Source organism: Halichoerus grypus, chromosome 9, assembly GCF_964656455.1.
Source record: "Halichoerus grypus chromosome 9, mHalGry1.hap1.1, whole genome shotgun sequence".
Classification (NCBI taxonomy): Eukaryota; Metazoa; Chordata; class Mammalia; order Carnivora; family Phocidae; genus Halichoerus; species Halichoerus grypus.
Window position 1 is genome coordinate 36,811,415 of NC_135720.1, and position 11,399 is coordinate 36,822,813.

An 11,399-nucleotide genomic window follows, 5' to 3' on the forward strand; every position below is an offset into this window, starting at 1 on the left:
AAAAACATGGAATGCTTCAAGAATCTGCAAGTTATCCTTGCGCAGGGGCCATGCTAATCTCTGTATCATTCCGATTTTAGTATATGTGCTCTGGAAGCCAGTACAAGCCAAAACAATTCTGAACAAGAATCATGTGAGAAGAATCACTCTACCTGATTTCAAGACTGATTATATAGCCACAGTAATAAAAACTATGTGTTATTGGTGGAGGGACTCAGACAAAGTAATGGAACAGAGAACTCAGGAACAGCCCACACAAGTATGACTAACAGATTTGTGACAAAAGTGCAAAAGATCTTCAATGGAGGAGATACAGTCTTTTCAAACTAATGGTGCTGAAATAGTATCTACAGACAACAAAATAAATCTTGACCTAAACCTCATACCTCATATAAAAATTAGCTCAAAATAGGGGCACTGGGTGGCTCAGTTGTTAAGCGTCTGCCTTCGGCTCAGGTCATGATCCCAGGGTCCTGGGATCGCCCCGCGTCGGGCTCCCTGCTCCGAGGGAAGTCTGCTTCTCCCTCTCCCACTCCCCCTGCTCGTGTTCCCTCTCTCGCTGTGTCTCTCTCTGTCAAATAAATAAATAAAATCTTTAAAAAAAAAAATTAGCTCAAAATAGATCAGACTTAAATGTAAAACTATAAAACTTGTAAAAAAAAAAAAATAATAATAATATAGGAGAAAATCTTCAGGACCAAGGGCTTGGTTAAGAGTCCTTAAACATTACACCAATACCATGGCGGGGGCGGGGGGGACCCAATTAAGATGGGCTTCATCAAAATTAAAAACTGTTGATCTTCACAAGACCCTGTTAAGAGGGTAAAGGCAACAGAAAAAAAAATATTGCAAACCACATATCTGACAAATGACTATACCTAGAATAAAGAACTCTTAGAATTCAACATTGGAAAAACAAACAATCCAAATAGAAAACAGACAAAAGAAATGAAGAAACATTTTACCAAAGAGGAAAAATGGATGAGAAATAAGCATGAAAATATGTACATCATTAGCCATTAGGGAAATGGAAAAAAACATGAGACACACTCCCATAAGAGCAGCTTAAAATAAAAAATAACAATACCAAATGTTTATGAGAATGTGAAGAAACTGGATCTCTCATAAATTGCTGATGAGAATATAAATGGTACAGCCATTCTGGAAAACAGTTTGGCCATTTCTTTTTTTTTTTTTTTTTTTTAAGATTTATTTATTTATTTGAGAGAGCGAGAATGAGAGAGAGAGAGTACATGAGAGGGGGCAGGGTTAGAGGGAGAAGCAGGCTCCCCGCCGAGCAGGGAGCCCGATGCGGGACTCGATCCAGGGACTCCAGGATCATGACCTGAGCCGAAGGCAGTCGCTTAACCAACTGAGCCACCCAGGCACCCCATGGCCATTTCTTTTTAAAAAACTAAAGATAAACTTACCATTCAACCCAGCAATCACACTCCCAGGCATTTATCCTAGAGAAATGAAAACTTTTATCTGTATAAAAACTTGTACACATTGGTTCATAGAAGCTTTATTCATAATAGCCAAAAACTGGAAATAATCAAAATGCCCTACAATGGGTGCATAGCTGCAGAAACTGTGGTACATAAATACCAGGGAATACAATTCAGTAATAAAAAGGAACTGCTACATACAACAACTTGGATGGATCTCAAGGAAGTTATGCTGAGTGGGGGGGAATCCCCAAAAGTCATTACCTGTATGATTCCATTTAAAATGATAAAATTATAGAGCTGGAGAAGAGATTAGTGATTGCCAGGGCTTAGGGATTGGAGGGGAGGGGTGTCCATAGAAGGCTAAATGTTAATTATAGGACAGCATGATGGAGAACTTTCTGGTGATGAAATAGTTCTGTATCTTGACTATAGTGGTGGTTACACATGATAAAATGGTACAGTATTACACCCACATGGTGCTAATATCAAATTCCTGGTTTGGGTTATACTATAACTATTTAAGATGTAACCACTGGGGAATAAAAATAAAAATAACTATCAGATAATACACAATAAACTTCTAAAGGACTCCTTAGGGGAAATGAAACACCCATCTATTAAACCTACTTAAAATAAGTCAGTCTGCTCTACTATTTTTTTTTGGCTTGTAAAGAGAAACAGGTTTTGAAAACACCTTGCTGATGTTTCTAGTTGAGAAATGTCAATAATGGTATAAAGTAAAAATTGCATTGCTTATGTGACAGCATTAAATAGTTAAAATCAGTATTAAAATGTACCTAGATTGACTGCACATTGTCTTTCTTCAGAAATTAAATTGATTCCATAGTTAACTGTAACTAAATCTAAATCCTTATAAACAATTCTAACACATCTCTTCAAACTACTACATATGTAAAATGTCATTTTTGTTATGTAAAACGTTCGTAACACCAACAAAATGGAAGTAAAATGAGGCCATTAAAAAGAAACAATTCCTCAAAAAAAAAAAAAGTTATATATGTGTTTGAGATATTCCAGAATCAGTAAAAAAAAAAAAAAAAATATATATATATATATATATATATATACAAATACACACATCCCTCAACTAGTCAATATTTAATATTTTAATAATACACAATCTTAATGGATATGTAAAAAGTACTTTCACGGTCTGTTATCACCTAAAATAATACATCATATAATTTTCAAAAATGTGTTCTTTGACTTCTAACCTCTGCTCTTCTTTAGAATTACCTGTGAGGGGGGGAAAAAATGAAGATTCATATTATACCCAAGGCAAATAAAACAGAATTCCTCAACAAAAAGTTAGATCATCTTATGTGCATAATATGCAAGACTGAGTTTATAAAACCCAATTTGGAAGGTGATTATGGAATCTTTTGCCTTATAAATGGTCCTAGACTTCCCCTAAAATAGTCCACTTCTATCAAAAAATGTGAAAAAAGCAATTCTCAAAATCTGGTTTTATAGTCACTTCTGACTGTCAATTTCTTCAAATGTAAGCCAAAAGTACCCAGATCAGTGGTTCCCAACTTGAGGTTTGTAGACAATTTAGTAATCTAGGGAGTTAAAGAATTTTCCAAAAGTCAAAAATCCTATTATAAATCAGGCATTAACAACTATAAGGCAATACAAATCCACTGCAACACCAAATTTCTTATATTTGAGCTAGAATTATATCAATTTAGAGACAAAGACTAGTCATTATATTCTTAAAATTTTAACTCATTAGGTAGACAATTTTCAAAACATATAGCCCATGAGAAAATAAAATAAAATCAGATCTTTAGCTATAAAAGACTGGAAGCAGTAGACCAGAATATATCCAGAAATTTTTTTAAAGAACTTACCTACTTATAGGTAACTACACCTATAATAAAAAACCTAAATTTAAAATACGCACATATACTCTACAAGCTCTTAAGCCTTACTTCTACCTAAAAAAAAAAAAACAACTTATATTGCCTTTAATAGTCTAGAAACATATTGGAATATAAGCAAAGTTGAAGCCCCTAAAAAAGTACCAGGGCATACACATTTCTAAGCTTCCACAAAGACCATCAAATAGGTCTATATCCCAGGCCAGTACTTGTACTTCTCTGGTTCTACATGTTAGCATGAGCACTACAAAAGAAAGTACGACATACTCAAATTTGCTGAGTATATTATGCACCCAAATCTTTAAGATGCTAAGTTAAACAGAGTTCGACAAGTTTATTTACCTCTGCTTCTCATAAACTTTCATAAACCTTACGTAACTATATTTAAAGATGACAGCATTGTGGAAGGCTGGATAAGAGGTACATGGGAACTCTATTATTTTTGCATCTTCTGTGAGTCTATAATTATTTCAAAATAAAAAAAAATTAAACAAAAGTCTACAAAGAGGTAGACTGTCAAAAATAAATCGCTCTCCCACATCATCCCCCAGTCAACCATGGTTGCCAGTTTCTTGCATATTATTTTAGAAACAAAGCTCTCTATATAACATTGTGACTATTCAAAGAGATACAGTAGGTCATCTAAATTTATCTGACCCCCAAAACTTTTTTGGTGGGCCATCTATTAAAATCAAATGAAAATAATAATCTTGGAGACATATTTAGAAAAAACCATCCTAGGCATCATATTCTTACATTATATAGAAATACCAGTAAGAAGCAACTTTCTCCGCTTATATAAGTGATCTGATTCATAAGTCACTCAAATCTCAAAACAAGTAATTAGGAAAACTTAAAATGATCAAGAAGTTTTCATAAATTTCAAGGTGATAAACCTTCTCAACTATATACAGCCTACTATAAATCATACAGGTTAGCAGCCAAACATTCATTTCCCTTAAGTAATGATAAAGCAGTGGCCATAAATCTTTCCATCAGAAATCCATAATATATACATATAGAAAAAGAAAATCTCCATAATTAAACCCAATAACATAAAAAGCCAAACATCCCCCAGCTGTAGGCAGCTGCCTAGGTTGCCATGTACCTAGGCAAGAGTTACACTGCTAGGGAAACAGCAGCTGATAACTGGTTAGCATCCGTGCCAACTCTGTTGTTAACTATACCAGGATGCCAGCATAATTGTGGGGGGGGAGCAAAACATCAGTCAACAAAGCTGAATAAGGAATCCAAAGCAGACAGAAATGATATACTAGATGATATTTTTTTAAGTTAATTCTTGCTCAAGAAAAGAAAGTCAGATTTTACCTTTGCTGCAGCCTGTACATGCTCCTTTTTAATGACTCCACACTTATTCTCAAAAGCATTCATTCTGGACTCTTCTGCTAACCGATGAACAAACAGTAAACAATTCAGATGCACCTTTAAAAGAGAAAATTCGAAAGGATTTTTAAACTCAAACACTGATGCTTTGAAATAATGATTTTTAAAAAGATTCCAAAATTTGCTGTAAATTTACTAGTGTGCTTAAGTCAATTCACTTTTATTTAAAGTAACACAGAATTCAATTTACTATAAGTCCAACGTAAATTCCATACAAAAGAGACTTAGTTACTGCAAACATAAACCAAGGCTATATATAAGGCTGACCAAAGGCCATAGATAATAACATTATTGTAAAGCATAATTACAAAGCTTATGTAGGACTCTATTAACTAGCAAATATTCTTGCTTCCAATTCCAAATAAATTTAAATTCATAATGGGATTTCCCCAAAATTTAAAAACAAAACATATCACCAACTGTTTAATGCTAATCATCTCTCATTCTACAATCCATGGGTTGAAGATTTTTTAACCAGATATTTAATTTGAAATAATCTATTCAAAACCATGTTAATAATTGAAATGTTAACTTTACTGGAGTGAAAAGTATATATATAAAGGTCAAGTTACAGGTCATCCAACATATCAAAATAATCATATCTACTATTAATAATCTTTGAGGCTCTTAAGAAATTAAAATGGATAATATAAGCAGATAAATAATAAATATTAATTATTTAGGTACAATTAGATAATATCTTTAATATACTGGTGATTTATATATTACATGTTCTTTGCAGTTAGAATACTCATCTAATATTCACTATGTGTACTGCACACAACCACTCCCCCACAGTTTACTAAACATTAAATAACTAGGTAATGTGGTGTTTTAAATTTAAATATTATGCAGAAATCTTTAGTGGATGGTTATAGATGTTGAAGAATGTTTTACTGATATCTGGAAAAAATAGGACTTTGGGAATTTAAATTTAATAAGATAAAGAACCTATGGAAGACATCTTCCTTTGGTACTTTTTTGATGCACGGTCTTCTTTAATTCTTACAAGAACTCTAGGGTAAAGCACCCAATTCTGATTATGTAATACCATGTTATTCAATTCTTTTTTAAACTTCCAAGGACATCCCATTTCCTATTGCAGCAAAAACATTCCGTAACATGGCACAATTTCCTGTTAATCTAGATTTCCTACTTCTAAAGATAAATAGCTTCCAGATATGCCCAAGATAAATTCCAATACTAAACCCCACTTGACTAGACTTTTCCAGTTTCATCTCTCAGCTTACAGTTCTATAGTAAGTCTTTTGAACTTCTTTCCATATTCAAATGAAACCTTGCCTACAGGCATTCTACTAGTTTGTAAACTTCTCTGAAAAGTCAAATTCCCCCCAATATCTGTTATGCACCCTGAACTTCCTACCACTGCACATACTACATACACCATGCAGCAATTTCTCATGTCTTCCTCAATCAAATACAAGGATAAGAACTATGTTTATCTTCCCCAACATTATATCTTCAGTGATCTTTAGTCCATGACACAATACGTAGTCAACAATTATCATTGCATGAACAAAAGATCCCTCCATATCTCCCCGAATTAGACAAAAAAAAAATTTTTTTAGTCAATCCCAAATAAACCACACCCACTGTTTTAGAGAATTGATGGGTGTTGGAGGGGAGAGCAGTGGGGGGGGGGGGGGGGATGGGCAAAATGGGTTTAGAGGTATAGGAGATACAAGCCTCCAGTTACAGAATGAATAAGCCATTGGAATGAATAAGTCATGGGAATAAAAGGCACAGCTTAGGGAATATAGTCAATGTATTGTAATAGCCTCGTATGGTAGTGGTAGCTACACTTGTGGTGAGCATACCATACAAACTTGTTGATCACTATGTTGTGCATCAACTATACTTCAATTTTGAAAAAATGAAAAGGGAAAAAACAAAAAAAACCACACCGTTTTGAGACTTAGTTCACCCTATTAACCTATATGGAAAGTCTTTTCCTCTTCATAAGCATGAGCCATAGGTACTGAGACAAATTAATATTACTTTTTGACTGTCATAGAATTTTTTTAAGCAACCTAATCCTCTCTCATAAAACTGTTAATTGAGTGGTGCCACTCAAATGCACAAACTAAGGTTTTTTGGGTTCTTTAAGATTTATTTATTTTAGGGGCACCTGGGTGGCTCAGTAGTTAAGCAGCTGCCTTCGGCTCAGGTCATGATCCCAATGTCCTGGGATCAAGCCCCGCATCGGGATCCCTGCTCTGCGGGAAGCCTGCTTCTCCCTCTCCCACTCCCCCTGCTTGTGTTCCCTCTCTCGCTGTGTCTCTCTCTGCCAAATAAATAAATAAATAAGATTTATTTATTTTAGAGAGCTCGTGGGGGGCAGAGAGAGGCAGAAGGAGAGAAGCTCAAGCAGACTCCCTGTTGAACACAGAGCCCCAAGTGTGGCTCGATCTCATGACCCTGAGATCACAACCTGAGCCGAAATCAAGAGTTGGATGCTCAACCATCTGAGCCACCCAGGCACCCCTGCACTAAGGGTTAAATTAAAATAGTCAAAACAAAAACAAATTTTAAGGTATTCAGCTAGACATTCAAACTTGAAAAAGGCCATTCCATCAAAAATTTACTTGGGAAAAAAAAAATCACCTTGCTTGAAAGGTAAATCAAAAGATAATTTACAAAGAAATATCCATTCCTTAACAGTGTCAATTGACCAAAACACTGGGCCAGTCTGATTTCCTCCTCCCTTCATCATAGGACTTTTGAGTTTTACATAAACCATAAGCATCCAGATATTTCCTCAGTGAGAAATCTGAAAACCAACTGAGCCATGAGAAAGCTGAACAATTTATTCAGATTAACAGATGTACTCACCAGTACTGGCCCTGGAGATATACAATCAAATAAAGCGTAAAACAAAACAAAAAGCTGGTGCAAAAGAACTATGAAATAACATAAATTATGAGTAAAATGTTAGAAATAACAATCAACCCACATTAGTTACAATGCATTCCCAACATTATTTGTACACTCATAATATTCAAAGTATTATGCCGAACATTAGAAATACAAAAAATTCCCAACTCAAAGTTCCCATCCGATGAGAGAACCAAACCCATAAGAAATTAAAGGCAAACATGTGACAATAGAGGATAAAGATAAAGTTGGTTCTCAGATTAAGGAAGACTCAGGAAGTGGCTGGCATTTGAACTGGATTTTGAAATTGGAGTTTGCCAAGTGGAGTAGAATGAGGTCATCTTCAGGCAAAGAAATACAATATAACAAAAGACAGCATAAAAGTAGATTAGTTTTGTATTAAAGATAATGAGAGACACAAAAAGGAGATCTGTATGGTTCCTTCCTCTCAAAAAGCTGCGTACCACACCGGGAGACAAAACGACATATGAAACTTACAAAACAGTGTCAGAGTCTCAATAGCTAAATTCTATGATGTAACTCTTATACTGCTATCAAAGTTCAGAAAAAAAGAGATCAAAACAGACTGCCTTAATTGTAGAGAAGTTTATGGATGATGTGGGACAATTGCCTGGGTAAGATTACGAAGTGTCAAAGGTGAGCAGGAAACCATAAGCAAAGAAACCAGGGTGATGCATGGCATATACAAGACAGTAAGAGAACCAACGCAAGTCAAAGATGAGCATACAACCTAGGAATAGGTGCCAACAGAAAGAACTTCCTTTCCCCTACCACTGCAACTCCTTTTCTTTCCCACACCACCTGGATCCCAATCCCACTCCACAATAGAGCCCAGGTGTCCATGGATCGCTTTGAGGCAGACAGCTGTGGATGTGGGAGGACTCTACTTGAGAAATTTCTGCCAAACAATCTATACCAGCTGGTAATCTCCTAGATATTCCTGAGCAGGTACGTTTCCTCTCCATTTAGAACCCCAGCTCCAATGAAAACTCCAGAATAAATTCCTGAAAATGTTCTGCAGATCAATTTCATTTAATCCAGTTCACTTAGGTTACCTTTATCACCACTGGGCGGGGGCATTCAAAACAGTAGGCACAGGTTGACCCTTGAAAAATTTTTTTCTTTTTATTAATACAGTACTGTAAATGCATTTCTCTTTGTGATTTTCTTAACATTTTCTTTTCTCCATCTTACACTACTGTAAGAATACAGTATACATTTACAAAATACGTGTTAATCAACTGTTTTATGTTATCAGTAAGGCTCTGGTCAACAATAGGCTATTAGTTAAGTTCTTGGGGGAGCCAAAAGATATACACGGATTTTCAACTGTGGGGGGTTAGAGGGGTCATTCAAGGGTGGTTCAAAGGTCAACTATATTGTCTTTCCCTACAGGGTTTAAGAAATGAAGGGCAGGAGACAGTAGAAGAACTACATTTCCAAGACAGCTGTTTTGGCTTCAGAGACCAAATAATGGAAAAGTAAAGACAATTCTATAGTAGTGTAGCAAAAAGAAATGCTGCACTTGCAGGCAACAGATGGGAAGGCAGTAGTGAACTTGGGGAGGCTGTAGAGAAGAGAGTTGGAAAAACCCAATGTAGCTTAAGAACAGATGCATAATGCATTTGAAGACATTCTCCATGCCCTATGCCCTGGCTACCAACAATTCTTTACCTTGATTTCCTGGAAATTAGGTGCCCACGTATAATGGCTCCTTTATTCAAAAAGCTCTTGTGACAAAAGGGAGGAGGTGTCTCATGGTTTAAACGTAGGGAAAGAGTGTTTATTCTGCTAGAGAAATACATGTTCCAGGCATTCAACATAAAAACTCCAAATTTATTTCAACACAGAAATATACAGTGGTTTAGTTATGGCTATTAAGTGAGCATTATGCTGCAGGAATTATGAGTCAGATAAACAAGCTTTCGTGGTTTGCCTTGAATATTCACTAACAGGTGCTCTATTTGTCTAGGAAAATGAATTCACAGTTGAAAACATACTAACAAGTAAACTTGAATTAGGGTTCTTTAATAACTAAGCTAAAGTATGGGAAATAGGGAAAGATGTTTGGTTAACAACATAAAAAAAGGAGGAAGGCAAAGAAAGAGGCACCCACGTAAGAGGCATGTCAGTAATGCCTTTTACAATAGTTCAATAAATAGGACCTTGCCTGAATTCAAAAAGTTATTTTTTTTTAAACTGTATCTTTCACAACTTTCGCAAGTACACTAAGCGCAGTACCAGACTATGCTCTGGAAAAGTGATATTTAAAAGCCATAAGCAGAAACTTAAGTTAGTTTTCCCCCTTAAGATGATATGGCTAATAGCCTCCCGTTAAAAAAAAAAAAAAAGGTCCGGATATCTACATTTCAGAGGGCCCCAGGCAACTAAGCGTCAGGAATATGAACCGACCAGTCAGGCGGGGGCAAACCTGCCTCGTCATTGCTGGAAACACCTTAAACGTAGGCCTGACGGTGCTAGGGGTGGCGAAATAAAAGCTGGGGTTTATTTCCTCTACCTCCCTCTTGCTCCACTCCCAGCCAAAGAAGGGACAGAATCTCACCAATAAGTCGCCACTTGTCTCTAGGCGAAGGTGAGGCTTCTGTCGCTTGAAGACGCGCTTAAGAAAGCCCCGGGGAGCCTTCCGTTTTATATGCTTTCTCTGCGAGACTGTGGTCGAGAACGCCATTCTCTCCCTCAGGCACCAGCCTCCTTAGCTTCCGAGATCCTCCCGGGACTGCACAGAAATTCACACCGGAGTCAACAGCAGGAACAACTCAGCCGCTACGCCGCTTCTTCAGGCCCCAAAACCCCCGCCCAAACGTTTGAATCCGCCGCCGAAAGAGAGCGCCCGGCGCTCGGTAGTGACGTCAGCCTGGCGCAAGCCCCGCCCCCGGAGTGCCGGCTGTTCATAGAAAACACCCTCGGTGGGGACCCTGTGATGTCCTTAAAGGTCCGAGGCTTCCTTTAATCGCCATTTGTATTGTACCTGCGCTTTGGAAGTATTTCTCCTGTATTTCACAGGAGTGTTGAGAAACTGGAAAATGCTGGCATGCCAAGGCAGTTACACTTATTCTATATATTGAGCCTAATACCGGTGGACTAAGAAGTAGATGAATAGAAGTTTGTGATGTTTTATCAGGATTCCTAAAGAACCAATGCCTTCATAGCAAGGCATGATTTTCTAATATTAATAGCTAACAATTTACACTTTTACGTAATTTCACTTGATCTTACTTGAAGTCCTTTCATGATTCTAGCTTTTTTGCTGTTTTTTTAGAAACGCAGCTCCCTTTCATGTTAAGGCCCCTGCACTTAACCTTGCAATTACTTCAGATATAGTTTAAATGCTACCTCTTTGAAACCCTTGCTATTTCTCCAAGCAATTAACTTTATCTATCTTCTGTGCTATCAGTACAAGTAGTCCCTAAACTTCATTATGTATCAGATGAAGCCCCACTCTGAGGGTTTCTGATTGAATAGAAATGTATGGGACTTGAGAATTTGCATTTCTAACAAGTAGGTCCTGTTGGTACTCCTAGTTTGAGGACCGCACTGAGATCACTGTGATGTTCATTGTAATTATCTATGTTATACTATACCTGTAGTAATTATTGTGATTTCAATATCCACACAGATGATCCTTCCACTATCTGGCCTCCCATTTCCAAGACCTCCTCTCTGCCAATGATGATATCTTATCATTCACACCTGCAGTCGTACA

General features: G+C 36.7%; 1 protein-coding gene and 1 non-coding gene across 2 annotated transcripts; both read right to left on the reverse strand.

Annotated features, from left to right (window-relative positions):
- LOC118531464 (U6 spliceosomal RNA) lies at positions 1-104 on the reverse strand. The gene has a single exon (XR_004915213.1). It is a non-coding gene; the product is annotated as a U6 spliceosomal RNA (small nuclear RNA).
- Positions 105-2,555: 2,451 nt separating this feature from the next.
- On the reverse strand, positions 2,556-10,529 carry CENPW (centromere protein W). Its single transcript, XM_036085437.2, has 3 exons — positions 10,239-10,529; positions 4,685-4,798; positions 2,556-2,708 (listed from the first exon to the last, which is right to left on the reverse strand). Exons 1-3 carry the CDS (start codon positions 10,362-10,364, stop codon positions 2,682-2,684), a joined length of 267 nt encoding a protein of 88 aa, XP_035941330.1. The 5' UTR covers positions 10,365-10,529; the 3' UTR covers positions 2,556-2,681.
- Between the last annotated feature and the right edge of the window lie 870 nt (positions 10,530-11,399).

Excerpts from the sequence above, each read along its gene's own strand:
- CENPW (XM_036085437.2), bottom strand. The coding sequence starts at position 10,364 with ATGGCGTTCTCGACCACAGTCTCGCAGAGAAAGCATATAAAACGGAAG. Across the intron at positions 4,799-10,238 it reads AGACAAGTGGCGACTTATTG|GTGCATCTGAATTGTTTACT; the intron begins GTGAGATTCTGT and ends TCTCTTTTAAAG. Across the intron at positions 2,709-4,684 it reads ATGTACAGGCTGCAGCAAAG|GTAATTCTAAAGAAGAGCAG; the intron begins GTAAAATCTGAC and ends CCCCCCTCACAG.